The 17,854-nt window shown below is 40.0% G+C and overlaps 1 protein-coding gene across 1 annotated transcript in view; it reads right to left on the reverse strand.

Moving 5' to 3' along the window:
• Positions 1 to 2,326: 2,326 nt before the first annotated feature.
• The window catches only part of Elp4 (elongator acetyltransferase complex subunit 4), a 238,590-nt gene continuing 223,062 nt past the window's right edge, over positions 2,327 to 17,854 (reverse strand). Inside the window, exon 10 of the mRNA XM_021193497.1 lies at positions 2,327 to 2,742. Coding sequence (XP_021049156.1) covers positions 2,611 to 2,742 — 132 coding nt within the window. The 3' untranslated portion in view covers positions 2,327 to 2,610. The remainder of the gene's footprint in view (positions 2,743 to 17,854) is intronic.

Here is a 17,854-nt window from a genome sequence, read left to right on the forward strand (position 1 = left end):
AGAAAATCCTGGGGGAAGTGCTAAAGAATAAGTAAAAAAGCCGAGAAAAGTGATCTTGTCCCATGGCTATTAAAAACTTCAGATGGTCTCAGATCCATAGACCTGATTAACCTAGAGGAGTCAAGATCCTTACCCATGTTACAGAAAGGCAGATCTAGCATGAGGAATGAGTCACCTCACAGGGCCTCGGGCCTCATGTACTGGGATGCTGTCAGTTACTCTGACAGTGTTATTAAGTATTTATACTCAAGACAAGTTAAAAACTATGAGTAGAGTGTACATTTCATAATATAGCAGAAGGACATGTGCTTATGTGTGTGTGTGTGTTAGCATTTTGAAGGCTAATATTTTCATGTAGGAAGTTGTGCTAATAGAGAACAAAAATTTCCAGATAAAGGAAAACATATTTTTAGACTGGGATTTTATCAGAGGAGAACAAAACAAAATAAAATAAAATATACCATACATCTACTTCCAATAGCAGTGTCTTCTTTTTGTTATTATTATTTTTAGTAGTAGTAGTATTAAAATATGCTGACTGAGTCTGAAAAATAAAGCAGTAGATGTAGTAGTATTCTTGGAAAGCCCAGGAACTGTTATTTATTTAAAATGTGTGTTTATTAACTTTGAAAAGGTTAATCTCTATTTAAACTGAGGGTTCAAATATGTTCACTCAATTTCAAGGGAATTTAGCTATTTATAAAGCACATATCTACTAGTAGTCAACTGTTAATTTTATAGATACAGGACTCAAGAAACAAGCCAATGGCTCATTAGATATTTTAGAATAATTTACACACCTGATGGCCTCACACTTCCTTTTCAGAGCCAAATGCCAAGGAATTGTGCTGTTGTGTGTTTGTGTGAAATGAATCACAACAGGGTAAGAGAAAGGTTAGTTATTAAAACAATCAAGCATTCACTTCAGTTTATTCACAACCCATTAGAAGACAGCAGGACTTCCTTGGTACCTCTGCAACAAGACTTATAATCTATAGAGGAAATCAATTTTTGAGGTTGTTTTAAATATTAAAAGTACCTTTGTTTAATACAAAAGTCCTTTAATTTTAACTGACAGATCAATTCTAAAACTTTATTTTGAAAAGAAAATGAGGAAGAATTTGTCTTGAATTTAAAGAGATTAAAAAAAAAATAAACTAGACATTCTAAAAAAAAATCAACCTGATTTTTTAGTGCTAATGAAGTCCTGGTGACAAAATAGTTGTCTTTTTGATTTTATCACAAAAAATAAACTGGTAGTGACAGGATATGATGGAGAGATTTGACATCCTGGCAAATCACTGTCATTGATTCAATTATTCTAATACTGAATAAGAACTGTATACAGTGTGTGTTTATGCTACACTGGGCTTTTTTTTTTTTAAGTGACTGACATTCATCATATTGGCGAGACAGTTTTAAAAACCTAGTCTTTGTTTTCGACAACGTTGTCAAGAGCAAATAGAGTATAATTCGTAGTGTATTAAAAGGAAACTGCTTAAAATGCTAGTTAACGGTGCTTTAAAATATTCTAATTTATTTGAAAATTCAATTTCTGCTAAAAGATGTTAAACATCTTTTTAAAAAACTGGAGTTCTTAAACACACGCAAGCTACTTTCTGGCTTCCACTGTTTACCTATGGCTCATCAAACCCTTCAAGACTATGAACCCATGATACCAAAGCCTAGTGTTTTACAGGAAACCCTACTCCATATGCTGTGTCCCCGAGACATTTTGCAAGGTCAGATATCATTCACAGGCTCAGCCAGTGCTCATGGTTAACAAAGGCACAATGGAAGTCTGAGTGTGTCTCAGTTACTCATGTAGTCTTAGACCTATATTATATAACTTGCTCACCAGGCTTCAGTACACGTCTCTAGGACCCCAGCATTAGTGGAGCTGCCAGCTTGAATTTTGTCTGTTGACACAATTTTATAGTGCTGACGTCAATTATCCAGAACTTTAGAACAGCCGTCCACCCAGAGTCTTCCTGTCTGCTTCCCATCAAGTCCTGTAAGTATTGTCTAATGTGGTGGGTTAATGCAGACTGAATCTCCACATAAGATTTTTGTCTTCACCATTTTCAACAATGGGATGCACAAATCCTAACTCTTTCAAATACTAGCAAACAAAACATTCTTTGAAAAGAAGTCTTGGCAGTGACTTTTTCTAAAACAAAGTGATCTGAAATGTATTCACACACAACTTGAATTCAATGTTCTACACTCTATGGGCTGTGCCATGCCTGTTACCATAAGACACAAGTCACCATCATCCCATTGCTACAGTCCACTTGAACTAATGACAACTCCAAGGCAAGCTGTATTTTGGGGATTTTTTGGTGTTTATTTAAAAATTAGTATTTTAAAAAAACCCAACAGCAGCTAAATGTCAAATGGCAGTATTTTTGCCATATTATGTTTGTACAAAAGTAAGTAGAAAAAACAAATCATGAAACAACTCAAACTTAAGGATGGTGGCTCTACTTTGTAACCTTGTATTTCTCAAAGACTGGAGGGTCAGATCATTAAGACAAATATTTACATGAGCTACTAGCAATCCTAGTCAGAGTGTCAGAGAACTTCACCCTGGGTGACTATGGAGGGTCCCTAGAAGTCCAGGTGCTTCTTGCCTCCAGCCATCGAGCTACAGCCTGCGCCCAGCCGCGCGGTGGATGCTGCCAGATCCTGTTTGCTTGAACGGCCCACTGTGTCTGACAAGTCTGGAGGCAAATGCAGTCGCTGGGGCACATGGTGAGAGAAGGAAAAGAAGAAAAAAAATTAATTTTGCTTTCCCGTACACTTCAGAATACAATATTATGCTCTGTTGATCAGCATTTAGTCTTGCATATGAAATCTCTGCTAAAACAATTCCTCTGACGGAGCCCATTACCATCACATTCCCTTCTTACTAGGGTTTTACAAATTACAGCAACTGTTAGAAACCGGACAAAGATTCTCAGTGGAATGTCTTCAGAGTCCCAAACTAAATCTATTAAGATTTTTCTTTCTTAGGAATGAAAACATGCAAATGCACCAATTATAACAGGTTTTTTTTCTTTTTTTTTTTTCTGGTTCTGTTTCTGCCAGGGTCCTAAAATGCTTTTTAATTAACTGTAGCTTTTCAGGAATGGTGGATTCCCACAGACACTTGCTTCTCTGTGTGTCTAATGATTCAATTTCATTACTATATTTTTCTAGGAATGTGTATTGTTCACAGCCGTACTGGCAAAGTGAGGACAATGGTGCTGTACTGCAGTGCTTTTCCTATGCACAGATGAGCTGGCCATAGCATCTACTACAAGATTGTTTTGTACACAACATTGGAATAGACTTTCAAAACTGTACTTTGGCTTTGAATAGCCCCTAGATCCAACCTTACTTAAGCAGACCCACCCCACAGTCAAACTGTAGACATTTCTGTTTTAGGAAGAGATATACATATTTTTAAAAGACTGTTTTTGTTTGGAAAGGAATATAAGCCATGGTTGGTAGTGAACACGGTTAATCCCAGTACTTTGTAGGCAGAGACAGGTGGATCTCTGAGTTCTAGACCAGCTTGGTTTACAAAGCTAGTTTTAGGACAGCCAGGCTCACACAGAGAAACCTTGTACCTTCTCCATCCCTACCCTGCAAAAAAAGGAGAAAGGAATATGAAATTATTTTAATTATTAGTTCTCTGTCTCTGTCTCTCTCACACACAGAAACCCAAATTTAGTTGGGAAGTAGAGGTAGACAGATCTCTGTTGGCCTTATTTACAAAGTAAATTCCAAACTAGCCAGGGCTACACAGTAAGACTCTGTCCCTGCCCCCACCCCTCAATCCAAATTTAAGGAAGAAGGAGTTGACTTTCCAGATCAAACACATAGACTTTTTTTTAAAAAATCATTGTTACTCTTTATTTAATATAGTAAATCATCCATTCACAAGGCATTTCTATTATATTAGGTATTATCATAATCTAGCTACAGATGATTTAAAGTCTATAGGAGGATAGCTACAGGCAAATACTATGCCATATAGGAGGGACTTTGGTATCCATAGATTTTAGAATCTGCAGGGGTTATAGAACTACTCGTCGATGGTGACAAAGGATGACTCTCTCTGTTATGTGAGGCACAAAAAGGAGGGCAGTACCACTGGCATGACAGGAGAGGGTTCTCTCATAGGCAACCTAGCTGAGACCTTCATTTGGAAAACTCTCGTCAATGGGGGAAAAAAATCTAGGACTGTTTTTTTGTCAAAATGTTTGCTCACAAGCATATGTTCCTGCTAGATGCTTTCCTGATGAAAGGCCTCCTTGTTGTCATGTAAACACAAGCTGTATGTAAATAATCAAAATATTTAAAAACATTTAAGATGATTTATGAAAAGGTTCTTCCTTGAATTGTTTGTCTTAAATCTGAATGCATTTCAGATGGCAAACACTGCTGTACTGATAGATGCATGGTCAGCAAAGATGTCAGGTGGGAGAAGGGGGTGTGGAAACCTGGGGTGTTAACACAGAGCTGTCCATTTCATCCACAGCACACAGCCTGTCAATCATTAAGCAATTGTTTGTTTCTTGAATCTCAGATGAGACTTATTTGTTTCCAAATGATTCTTTCAGTTCTTTGTACTCTGTTTGTTACATAGAAGACTTCAAGCAGAAATGAAGGAAAGCAAGACAGGCCCAGCCTTCTTACGGAAAGCCCCGCTCCTGGGTCTGAGGCTACAAGTGTCTGTGTAAGGGTAACGCACCACTGTTCACAGAAGAAGGAGGGGGAATGAGACCTTTAATTGTATCTGTGTTTTACTGTAAGAGCACACAGTCACTGCTGACGACTGCAGAAAAAAAGGAGCAGCAGACATGCATGGTTGGAATGACTTGAAACTTATAGTGAGTGCATGTTTCCAATGCTGGAACCTATCAAATGGTATGAGTAGCCTTATGGAATGAACTCAACAAACAATCTATAAGGCAGTTCCACAAAGTGGTTTCCTTATAACTTACTTATATAAAGAAGGCAACTGCAAAAATCACCCTCATAGTGAACTCTTCAGGTTTTTGATCCAAGAAAGGCAGGGGCAGAGGAGAAAGCTTTACAGAGATGGAACCTGAGTAAGGGACCTAAATGATGACCTCAGTTCTGACAAGGAGAATGGGATTTGCACAATGGCAAGAGCAATATTATGTAGGTATGGTGTGCTTGGAGGCTCAGTCTGTATGGAAAATCTAAGCAGGAAAGCAAGTGTAGTTTATCCAGGACTAACAAAATAAAACATACTGTAGGAACGCAACTTTTGCTTTGTGACTGTCTAAGCACTTTCTTTCCACCTACCTCTTCTCTCCCCCCCTCTCCCCCCTCTCTCTCCCTCCCTCCCTCCCTCCCTCCCTCCTAACTTCCCTCCCTCCTTCCCTAGGCAGTGAGTATGAGCCAGCTGGCTGAATGCACATCTTTGGAAAAAAAGTGACATGTGACATGCTTGGAAATCTTTTGGATTGAATGGCTTTGAAGAAAAGTCAAATACTCATGTGCTACTTCTGATCAGAAAGACTTGGGGTTATATGAGTAACCAATCCTGGCCAAACACTTTCCTATAAAGCTGCTTATATATTCTTGAAGGCCCAAAAGTGGGCTAGGCAATCTGTGTGTGTGTGTGTGTGTGTGTGTGTGTGTGTGTGTGTGTGTGTGTGGTCACCATGAGATGTAGACTCTTGAGCAGAATGTTGTGTTCGTTCTTTCCAAGCCTCCCCTGAGTGTGCACCACATCAGTGTGATATGAAGCCAGGAAGAAGGGAGTCCAGGCTCTGGCCTTGCCAGCTGTGTCAAGAAGCTCTCCTCTGAGGCTTCCAAAGCCTGCGCACATTTGACACGTAAATGCTCAGCTGCCGCTGCATCCCAGAACTGTCTTCTGAAAAAGTGTATTGCATGGTGACCTTCTTATGATAAACTGCCAGGCTGTAGTGTAAACTTTTAGATGTTGAGATTTCATTGAGTAAGTTTAAATAAAAAACAGACCAAAATAAAAATGAATAGGATGAGTGCATGAAATATTCTCAGCGTTATAAGTCCAATGCAAGGATCCATCTGTCTGTCTATCTCTGGGGGCCTGAGCAAAGGCAAAAGCGGAATTGGATCTTTTATCCTGAGCTGAAGAGTTTTTTGTTCCACCTGATTTTGTTTCCTCAGATTCTGAGAGGGAAGGACTTTTCAAAGGAGGCAGGGGATGATATTTGGCAGCTGGAAGCCTGATTTTCCTCTTAGTACCATGTCTATATATTATGGGTAGAGGTGTGGGAAAAGAAAGACCTCTCATGATTCCCACAGGAGGCTGGGGAATGTGCAGGGATGGATCCGATGCGATCAGTGGACTCCTTTCTCCACTATGTATTGAAGGAGACAGTGCACTAGAACGCTCATGAGCTTTTGCCAAAGGTGTCTGCATTCCATAGGAAGCCCAGGCTAGAAGCAAGCAGCAGATATACCTGCTCTGTGGACCAGGGCTTCCCCAGAAGGGCAGGACTTTACAGTTCTTCCCCAAGGCCTACCTCTCCTTTGTGCTGGGCTTAGTTTAGCCACTATGTATTTATCCCTTCTGGTCAGCAACCTACTGATCCTAGAGACACATAGACAGGGACTTCCTGGCTCAGTGACTCCCTTCCTAATTCTGTCTCCTGGACTCCCAGACCTGTGCTCAGCATACATAGTTCCCAGAGAGAAGGGTTAAGATAATGAATGAAGATTACATCTGGATTTGAGATAAACTGAAGGTAAATACCCATTAAAGTAAGACTAATCAATTTATATGTTTCATATTTGCTAAGAGAAAACCAGCAGGCAATGTTTGTTTCCTGAAAACAGTTGACAGAGTCCATTTAACCCTTAGCAGTTGGGCAGAGGTTCTTTCACAAACTTTGTATTCCCTGGAAAACCAGTTTGTGTTGCTCAGAACTACAGAACATTAATCTTTGAGAATGAGTTCCAGTACATTTTAATTTTCTTTTAAATATAACAAATTTGAGTGAAGACTGGTGTATACCTGATGGGTTCTGTGTTGTCCTCCTAACTGAAAATCTGCTACTCTGCCATGCCAGAGACAAAGCAGAAGCCATGTTGCAAGAGCACTGGGCATGGAGTTGGAGTGACTGTGGCTCCCACCTCTGTCACTTTCAGGGTGATCTTTGATAAGCCACAGTGTGCTTATTCATATGAAGGAACGACTGTGCCCCACATGACTGTCATGGAGATCAAATGACATGTACAGATACTTTATGAACTACAGAGTACTCTAGTAACATATTTAAACCTCTTTCTCTTAAAAAATAGGTTTCGGGGGCTCAGAAAAATATATGTAGTGTAATGTGATAAAACCAAGTGAGTTTAGTAAGGCAAGGAGGTGAATCTACAAGTAGAACTCACTGTACACAACTGGCAGCAACTCAGTTACTGAATTTCAGAAAGTAAGCCAGAACTTCAGTATTAGTGAACATTAACTTCACTGCAGCTCTGTACATAAACTAAAGGAGCTGTACCCACAATTCCTTGCTTGGCATCTGGGTCAGAGCATGGCTGTATTTAAAAGATATGATGGTTTGAATGAGAAGTGTTTCCTATAGTCTTAGGCATTAATCTTTGATTCCTAGTTGGTGGTGCTGTTTGGGGAGGTTCAGACGATATAGCCTTGCTGGAGGAACCTTGTCTCTGGAAGTAGGCTTTGAAAGCGAATGCCTTACAGACTAGTTTGCCTGTGCTTCGCAATTGCCTCTCTAGCTGCCATGCCTGTAGTTTGTTGCCCAGTGTCCCTGCCATCATGGATGGATTCTAACACTCTGGAACCCTAAGTCCAACTAAACTCTTTCTTACATAAGTTGCCTTGGCTACTGTGTTTGACCACAGCAACAGAAGAGTAAGCAACACAGAAATCAATTCAAAGGAGCCTGATATAGCTGTCTCCTGAGAGGCTCTGCCAGTGCCTGACAAATACAGAAGTGGATGCTCACAGTCATCCATTGGACAGAACACAGGGTCCCCAGTGAAGCACCCAAGGAGCTGAAGGGGTTTGTAGCCCCATAGGAGGAGCAACAATATGAACTAACCAGTAACCCCAGAGCTCTCTGGGACTAAACCACCAATAAAGAAAACATATGGTGGGACTCATGGCTCCAGCTGTATATGTAGCAGAGGGTGACCTAGTCGGTTATCAATGGGAGGAGAGGCCCTTGGTCCTGTGAAGGTTTTATGCCCCAGTATAGGAGAATGCTAGGTCCAGGAAGCAGGAGTGGGTGGGTTGGTGAGCTGGAGGAGGGGGTTAGGGATGGGGGATTTTCAGGGGAAACTAGGAAAGGGGATAACATTTGAAATGTAAATAAAGAAAATGTCTAATAAAAAAAATGAAAAAAAAAAGGACATCAATTCAATATTCACGTCATCTTAAAAACCTGTCTTTTACAAGTCTTCACTGCTGACAAAATGGCTAATAAAGGGAATGTCAGAATATGAAGCTCCTCCACTTGGGTTCTAATAGTCATTTTTCCCTATTCACAAAAAAGGGGAGTAAACATGAACAACAAGCATCCATCCCACGCCCCTGCAGAGTCTTCAGATGTGTGGTGCCTTTTTGTACAGAAAGCTTGTTGGCTTTGCTATCTATCATACTCTGTGATGCAGTGATGCTAAGGAGGCACAACAGAAACATTCCTGTCCTAAGCTTGAAAAAGCAGAACTGTTACTGCTTACAACTGCCTGTAATCCCAGGTCCAGATGATCTGATGCGTCTGGCTTCTTCAGGCATCTGCATGCGCGCGCGCACACACACACACACCAAAATAGTATAAGTATATACATATATTTTCCAAAGGTTGAGGTGCATTTGTTCTCTACTTTACTTCATGAACAGGCAATGTTGAGCACAAAGGATAGGTCTGCTTTCTAAATAAGGGGATCCACTTCTGGCTCCAAGATCGATGCTGAGTGGAGGAAAATGTAACCAAAAAACAGGACCTGGAAGTTGGTCATGTCACTTTTACTCACAGCCTAAACTTTTCATGACAGACTGAGCTGCAAAAGAGGCTTTTTGTTTAAATGTAGGTAAAAGTATGTAACAAGTTCATTATTATCAAGGAAGAGCATATGTATATGGAGAGACAAGTCCACTGGAAATCAACTGGTACTATGCCATGGTTACAGGAAAGGCTGCATAACAAAACCGTCAGCATCTGGGAGAACACAGTTGTAGTGAACCACAGCTCCCTGCTTGGGGCTGCAGTTTAGTTTCTGACCAAGGAAACACTTATGTGGTTCCACTAGGAGCCTAGAATGGAGGAGGGTAAAGCAATGTTCTCTTGTTCTATCTTGTAGAGAGATTTCTCTTTCCACAGCAGAGAGATGAATTTCCTAACAGAGGCAAAGGGAAAAGGATGCAGTGGACTTGAGACATTTGTCATTACAAGGATTCAGACTGTTTCAGCTAGTAAAAATGTCATTGCCTTATGCTACTATATAATTATTATTTGGTGTAGGGTTTGGTAATGTGTGGGGTGTGTGCATGTGAGTGATAGCATGGTATAGTCAAAGTAGGATACTACATGTCTTCTTCTTTGACTCTTCACCCTTTTTATCTTTCTCACTGAACTAGAAACTTGCCAATTTGGCTGGTTGGCTGGCCAGCCAGCAAGCTTTGGGTTCTGCCTACTTCTGTTACCCAATGCTGAAGCACAGGCACAAGCAGCCATGCTTGGGTTCTGCCTACTTCTGTTACCCAATGCTGAAGCACAGGCACAAGCAGCCATGCTTGGCATTGAACTCAGGCTTTCACGTTCATAAGGCCAGTGCTCTTACCCACTGAGCTATCTCTCCAAGCTCTAATTATTACACTTTTACATTGATATTATTCAATAATGTTTATATTATTATAACATATTGCAAGTATTCTACACTCAACTAAAACACTACAGTGTGGTACACTTCTGCTCAATTTTTCATGAACTGTACACAGCTCATAAACAGCCTGGCCAGAGGAAACAATGCCAGAACAGCACACCCCCTCCCCTTCTTTTCTTTTTAGATTTGCAAGTGGCTAGCTACTTCTGGAAAATATTCTGCCACACATAGTGAGGTTTTTGGTTTATATTTTTATTTTCTTAAGGTCCAATTCCTTTTCAGGGTTTAAAATTAAAATAGTTTCAATTAGTGTCATATTTTTATTCTATTCTTTGAATTAAGAAATTCATTTGGTTTTGGTTTTTCTTGATTTATCTGAAAGTTAGACAACATCTCAGAGCTGGAACACTGCACATTGGCTGCCCATTGAAAAATGCTCAGGTGTGCAATTATTTTGACTGTCAATTATAACTGATAGTATTGTCTTGTCTCCAAATCTGCTTTCACCTCTCTGAAAGCAGACTGTGAAGAACTTACTTGTCTAAACAGAAGTGTGATTTGTGAAAAGGCATGTGTCTGTGGCAGAAATTGCTGGTTTACTCCCAATATCTATTCTCTTTAGAAAGTAAAAGAATCCCTGAATACTAGAAGGTCACATCGCCTTCCTGAATCAAGGCTACATTTCCCAGTTTCCCTTGCTCATAGATGAAGTTGAGTGACTGCATCTTGGTCACAGCATCTTAGACCATGACTAAGTGCCATGGTTAATGTTAGAATGAGTTGTTTTTTTTTAACCCCCAGGGAGTAGGCACTGGCACCTTCCCTCTCAGAATGGCTAGTAAATATTACTGAGAGTGCCCATCTGCATCTCCTCTGGCCAGATTCTTTCCATGGACTGGATAATTAGGGGTAATGCAGCATGCATCTAAAGTCTCTATCAGTCTCATAGTTGGTGATGACATATGCCTATAATCCCACGACTCTGGAGGTAGAGGCAAGAAGACCAGGAGTTTTAGGCCATCCTTGGCTACAAACATAATTGGATTACATGAGACTCTATCTGTTTTCCTTCCAGAAAAGGTAAAACCAAACCAAATCCCCCCCACCCCCCCGGCAAAACCCAACCCCACTGTATCTTTCTTTGTCAAATTCGTTCTAGGGGCATAGAAACTCTGAATCCCATGTCCAGATGGCTACGAAGCCTATACAATTCCTGTTTTCAGGTTGTCCACTCATGAATGCACTGTGCTGACTATGTGTGCACTTTGAAGCTCCTGGAGTAGCAAAGGTATGGCTGTTAGTGGGCAGTATGAACATTATGGATTTGCAGGATGCTTGTGTACAAATACAGAAGTGGTCTCATTTATAGAAGAGAAAGGAGGTGACCTGTAGAGCAACTTTCTCTGTCTCATGTTCTCAAGGAGAACTCTAATCCTAAATTCCAAGAAAAGTATATTTGTGAAAGAAAGAAGAAACACGTTTAATGGCTTGAAAACCTTAAAATGTTCCAGTATAGTTATGTTGTGCTTTTTTTGCAGTCTTGCTCTAGGCTCTGCAAGTGTTCAGGACATACCTAACTTCCTTCTTTTCAAGGTGGTGAAGCAGCTATCCTGGTTATAATTTGGAAACTGTGTGCTGAGGAGAACAAAGCAAAGGACAGAATGAATCTAGGATTGTCTGGTTACCAAAGGAGTTTTGGTCACCCAACTGGGTCTATGTGAGAGATACAGACTTAAATATTAACCAAGACACCGACACTGGATCACTGTAACAATAGTCTAACCTCCACCCAATTAATTACTACAGATCTTGGCAAATGACACATGAAATATCCACGTTCTATTATATATATATATATATATATATATATATATATATATATATATATATATATACACTTTGATTTAGTGGTTGGAAGATGGGCAAGAAGGTCAAAGATTTCAGATTGTGAGTGTTGTTCTTATCATATCTGAGAACCTGGAAGGCAAACATTATATCCAGATGAGGGGTGCTAACTTCTCAATCAAGCTTACTATTTCATGTGGTTTCAAGGTAGTTACATATAAAGTAAAAGAGATCATAGAAAACAAGATTGAAGTCATAGAACAGGTACTTGCTATTCACTCAAACTGTCTTCTGATGTTCCCTCCTCATAGCAGGGGCTGGACAGAAGTGGATGAGGTTCCTCCAACTCTATGTATTTGTGTACTAGGTTTGAAGGTGGAAGAGAAGCAGGAGCAGTTTTCCTGCTGTGTTAACTACTGCAATTGGCAGGCACTGATGCAGAGATGATTGTTCTGGCATCAGCATTCAGTGAATAGACATTGGGAAGTCTTTGTGGAAGTGGAGTTTGGACCAATGTTTACTTAAATGTGTCCAGCTAGCTGCTTCCTGAGGGTCAAGAAGCAGTTGCAGTGGCAAGTGGGGCTTTCCCAAGGTGGATAGCTGTGAATTCAGTCAGTAGCTTCAGTGGTATCTCCCAGATTCTACCCTTCACATCCTCCTGGAGTCTACTTTGGTGGCAATGCCCCCAATGTTCTGTTATAGATTTTCTTTCTGCATAAAATAATTAGGTGGTGTCTGTTTCTTGCAGAGAAACCCTAGAGCTACATGCAGACAAACACTTTGGTTGGGATAATTTATACAAGGAACTTAGGGGAAGCAAATGGCCTGGGAACCTTCTAAGGCAGTAGGTTCCTAATGCTGCAACTCTTTGATACAGTTCCTCATGTTGTGGTGACCCTACAACCTTAAACTTACTTTTGTTGCTGTTTCATAACCGTAATTTTGCTATGGTTATGAAAGTAAATATCTATGTTTTCTGGTGGACTCAGGCAACCGCTATAAAAGGGTAGTTCCACCCCAAAGGGGTCATGACACAGAGGTGGAAAAACATTGCTCTAAGGCCTTGAGAGAATGTATTGTCAAAGAAACATCAAACCTGGTCAGAAGCTTAGAGTTCAACCTCCAAAGCCCCACTGGTCCTCAAACTTCAAATGACACATCTTTCAATGGCAACTTCATGTAACCATATTTGATAATGGTCACAGGAGTGACTTCTTAAAGGGAAAGGGAATAATAGATGAGAAAGAACCCCTCCCTCTATCTCCCTATTCTTTTCAGGGTTTTATGTATCCCAGGTGAGGCCTAAGCTTGGTATGTAGCAGAGGATGACCTTGAACTTGTGGTCCTCCTGCTTTTCTCTCCTGAACATTGGTATTACAGTATTTCCCACCATATCAACTTCAAAAACAAAACAAAACAAAACAAAAAACAACAACAACAAAAAAAAACCCCAACTAGATTCTGGGGGATTGAACCCAGAGCTTTTACACAATAAGGCTTTGTACTAGCCTAGCAATATCCTAAGACTCAAGGAATACTTTTCTACAAACTGCCAAAGAATAGAAATTTTGAATTTTTAGCTGGAGGGATTGTTTACCTATCCCTGGTAAGGGAATAGACAGTCATGGAAGAATATGAGCATGATCTTGGGTTCCAAAGGACTGTTACATTTGCTAGAGACTGATAATTGCCTGCCAACATCTATTCCCCCTTTTCCTTTAGTATAAAGATCTTGAATACAAGGTTATTAGGACTAACAGCTTCATTTTCCAGGCTTCCCTTGCAGCTAGCTTATGGACCATGTAACCAAATTCAAAACAATGAGATAGCAGGAGTGATGTCAAAACCTTAAAACTCTGTAAAGAACTGAACTCAGGCAGCCTGACTTCAGTATCCATACTTTTATTCTCTATGTGTCAGACTATCTAAACATTAGAGACATTGAGCAAGATAGGCACAATCTCTCTTTTCATGGAACTCACCCCAGAAGTCTAGTGGTAGTGTAAAGTTCCACAGTCAAAGAATGAAAGCATAAAAGAACAGGCAAATGTGGGGCATGTGGACAGAGAGGGGTGTTCGAAGGGAAATGAAACATTATGACACGGTCCTGGCTGCAGGTACCACTTTAATTGGTTAAGACCTTCCTCAAGAGCACATTTGTGCTAAGATCTTAATTTTGAGAAGGGGGTTAAGACCCAGGTGATGAGAATAAAGTCGAAAAGTTGTGAGGCAGGAATAAGCTTGGCATGTTTGAAGGGGACAGAAAGATCCCAGCTTTTCTGGAGCGTTAGACAAGTGAGCAAATGGCTATTTAGTGTGGCTTGTGGGAGGTGGCAGACCTGGTAGGGCTTGTAAATTGTGAGAATTGATTTGGATTTAATTCTAAAGGGAAAGGGCTATTACAGAAGTGATAGAAACACTTTTCTATGGCTATTGATTATTTTCTTACTAAGTCATGTGTAGAAATTGTCAATAATGGAAAACAATAGTTACTGTTTTAGCCATTTGTATTTTATGAAAGACATTTTCAGAAAACATTGTACGGAGATTTTGTTTTGATTCAGAAGAAACATTCCAGCAACAAAGTGACTCAAGCATCTTTCTCTACCCCCACCACCCTCTCCTCAATTATCACGCACTGGACACACAGGGCAGGGAGAACACACAGATGTTCCAAGGTATGCAGGGACACAGGGAGAAAAACTGCAGCGCCTGCTGCCACTATCACAGGCAAAGGAAGAAAGCAGGAGATCATGATTGTCACTATGACAGGTATCTAAGGGTACTTTACTCAGGAAGTCCCTTTTCTGGTTGAGATGAATGAGAAAAAAAATTTAGGAGTAGTATTTTAGAGACTACCCATCAAGGTATCTTAAGGATACTAAGATGGTTTAGAGGGAAAAACATCTAAGTGCTAAACTTAAGGAATTATTTTAGAAATAACTCAAACTGTTAATCACATGAGAATACCTTTGCACCCATTTCTTTCTTCCTATATAGCTTATGATATGGATGTTGCACCAGTGGTAGCAAAGGCAATTTGTCATTACAATTCAAAGTAGTGCCTGTTCCTTGCCATAATCTGAAACTGTGTACTCAGTGAACTGCTAATGCATAAAATAAGTGTATCCAGATCCATTCTAAAATATTAGGAGTTTTTAGGTGCAGCAGACCCATGATACAATTCAGGGGCTGGCAAAGGCAAGACTAACTGACCCTTAGAGCTATGGATTAGAATCCTAAGGTATGGAAAGGCAGAAACTAGACGTTTGCAATCTGATAGCTTTACAGATAGCTTAGGGAAGCATGTCACTGCGAGCCCACTAGCTAACTTCCAGAGCTGGCAACTCTGGAGGAGAACTCAGCCCAGAAATGTGGCAAGTGTACATTTTTATACCCTGGACAGCATACCCAGGAACATGCATTGGTTTCCTTTTGGCTGCAAGCAAATGACTCCCAAGAGCATAATGGCCAGAGTGTTTCTCTGTATAATGCCTGTAGTGTATGCAGAGCACCATTCTCCAAGGCCCCGAGATGGTGTATGAAGTGCTCAGTGGCAGTGGCGACGTAAAACATCCTGACAGCTCTAAATCTCCCAACTACTCTCCAGTTACTTTGAGATCCCATATTTAAGGGTCTGCTGGTTCCTGGGTATAAAGAAAGAATTTTTAATGGGGCCAAATGTAGGTATTTACAAGGGGGAATTGTGTCTTTTTTTTTTATTTTTTTATTAGGAACTGCCTTATGTTCAAGAGTTGTATTTACTTTGTCAAGCTCGCCAGAATTAGAAAATCCCCATTGCTAGGCAGCCTAGAGTGCACATGAAGTATTTCTGGGCATTCAGAACTGAAGCATGTGCTGCCCAAAGGCAGGTTTCATTACAGTGTGTTATTTAGTTCTCTTTCGTCTCTCCCTACTCCCACACCCCAACACAGGAGCACTTCTGTAACAGGGAATCTTGGTTACTTTATGCTGTAACATATTTACATGATTGAAACTCAACAATCAACACATCTGTGAAGCCTGAGGGACAGGCACACTTTAATGGTTTCTTGAAGCAAGCTGATTTCCTGGAGCTTTTAATCTTTATTCTGTCCTGCATGCATGAACAAGCTCTCCTCTACTGTAGGTATTTGACACAGTCTACCTGGTATGAATGTGAATGAAAAGAAAATAACAGAAAATTAATTTTATGTTTTATCTTTGCCAAACCATCCCTGATTTTTTTTTTTTTTTTTTTTTTTTTTTTTACCAGTTCAATGTGCGTTGCAGACTGGGCTATTATTTCTGTCACATTGTGTTAGATTTCATACAAATGTAGCTAGGTAGTAGTAGGTTTTTGGTTTGACAAGATGAAATGTGGCTTGCTGTATATTGATTGGACAAAAACAGGCCACAATGAACGGAGAGCATCTATTATAGCAAGGGTTCCCTTACTTTCCATGGACAGACAAGTCATACCCTTTCAGGCGGTGAGCACTGCAACTCAACTTAACAGCCAGGTGATGCTAGGGAGTACTGTCTGATTCATGCTGTTGTATGCATTCTGAGTATTACACCTGTATTGCCATGGTCTCCAGAAAATTTAGAAAAGAATTGATTTGAAGCCCTCTGAAATGAAAACTTCCACTTCCTATTTGAGTTCAGAAAGCATGTTAACCCTGGAAACCCCAACCTCAACTATCACAGAAAAGTTACTGAACGTGTATACATGGATCTGGTCTCACATCTGCCATGTACAGGAACTTCCTTCTAGAGCCAGCCTTCCTTCTCTCTCAGTTTGGGGTGGAGCTTGAGAACACACTGGGCAGAGAGAGTCAGCACCTTCTCCACATGCCTTGGGGTAGTGAAGGGGCAGCTAAAGACTTAGCACTCTGGCCAAGGGACACAGACGAGCGAGGACCTCTTTGCTGAGATGAATGAACATGTAAGATGCATGCAATGTGTACGTCTCAGACTGAAAGGCTCTCTATTAATAATATAAAATAAAGGAAACACAGCAAGTAAAAAAGAACACAATGAAAAATACACAAAAGAACAAAATATCTGTGAGAATACACATACATGACTGGCTGGCTACTTTTCAGTTTTTCTTTTAACTTGTTTGGCTTAATCAAATGCATGTTTCTATGGAAATGTTAACAAGAGCTGGGTTTACTCTCCACATGGATAATTTACAAGTAATTTCTCATAGAGATTATTTTCTGTTCTTTAAAAACTCATTTGCTTTTACATGTGGAGGATTTTTACCCCCTACTACTTAACTTTACCATTGAGCTAAATCTGTTTACAAGGGCTCTGAAAGAGCCTCAAAATGTAGATCTGACTTGCTACACCAAGTTGGCTAAATCCTGTCTCAGGTTTCCCTGCAGCAGGAAGAGGCACTCTGGTCAAGTGGGGCTCTGCACTTCCCCGGCATCGCTTGTCTCCAGGAAGGCTGAGGACTTTTGCTATTTGTGACATTATACTCTAAAGCAGCACAGTAAAGGGAAGGGGTTTGGCAACTGTTATTTAGGATTAGAATCTAAGCTTTGAAGATTTAGGTAAAAAAGTTGTACACTTTAATTCTATAAACATAATTATTAGTATTATAAAAATTCTTGGTACAGTCAAAGCAAAGGAAAAAATTATTAGTGGGAAGAAACCATCAAATAGTTTCTAAAGCTTTACACTGACAAATTTTTAACAGATGATAAAAAAACCAAAGTTTTCCCTTTAAAACTGTATCAAGTATTAGCATTTTCTTGTTTTTCATTATAATATCTTATTCATAAAGGGCCAGTTTTAGCAATATATCAATACCCAATTAAATACCTGCAAAATACAGACTACATTATAAACACCATGGTACTGTTTCTAAATGAAAAATTCGAACAAGTATATTCAGTTTATTATCTATTTTATGTTCATATCCCAAATATATTAACTGGCTTATACATTTTACCAGTCTATTTTGAACTTTTTATAATTAATTTCTTTCTAACTACACACATAACTTAAACTTGTAAATTAGCCAAAGATTTTATAAAGTTATGCCAATTAGAGGGCTTGAAAAATAACCAGCCTCTCTCCCAAACCTCTGATGTCACATGCAGAGATGCTCACTAAGAAAGACACTGTGTGCAAGACAGTTCTCAGGTGCACA

This window comes from Mus pahari, chromosome 3, assembly GCF_900095145.1.
Source record: "Mus pahari chromosome 3, PAHARI_EIJ_v1.1, whole genome shotgun sequence".
NCBI lineage: Eukaryota > Metazoa > Chordata > Mammalia > Rodentia > Muridae > Mus > Mus pahari.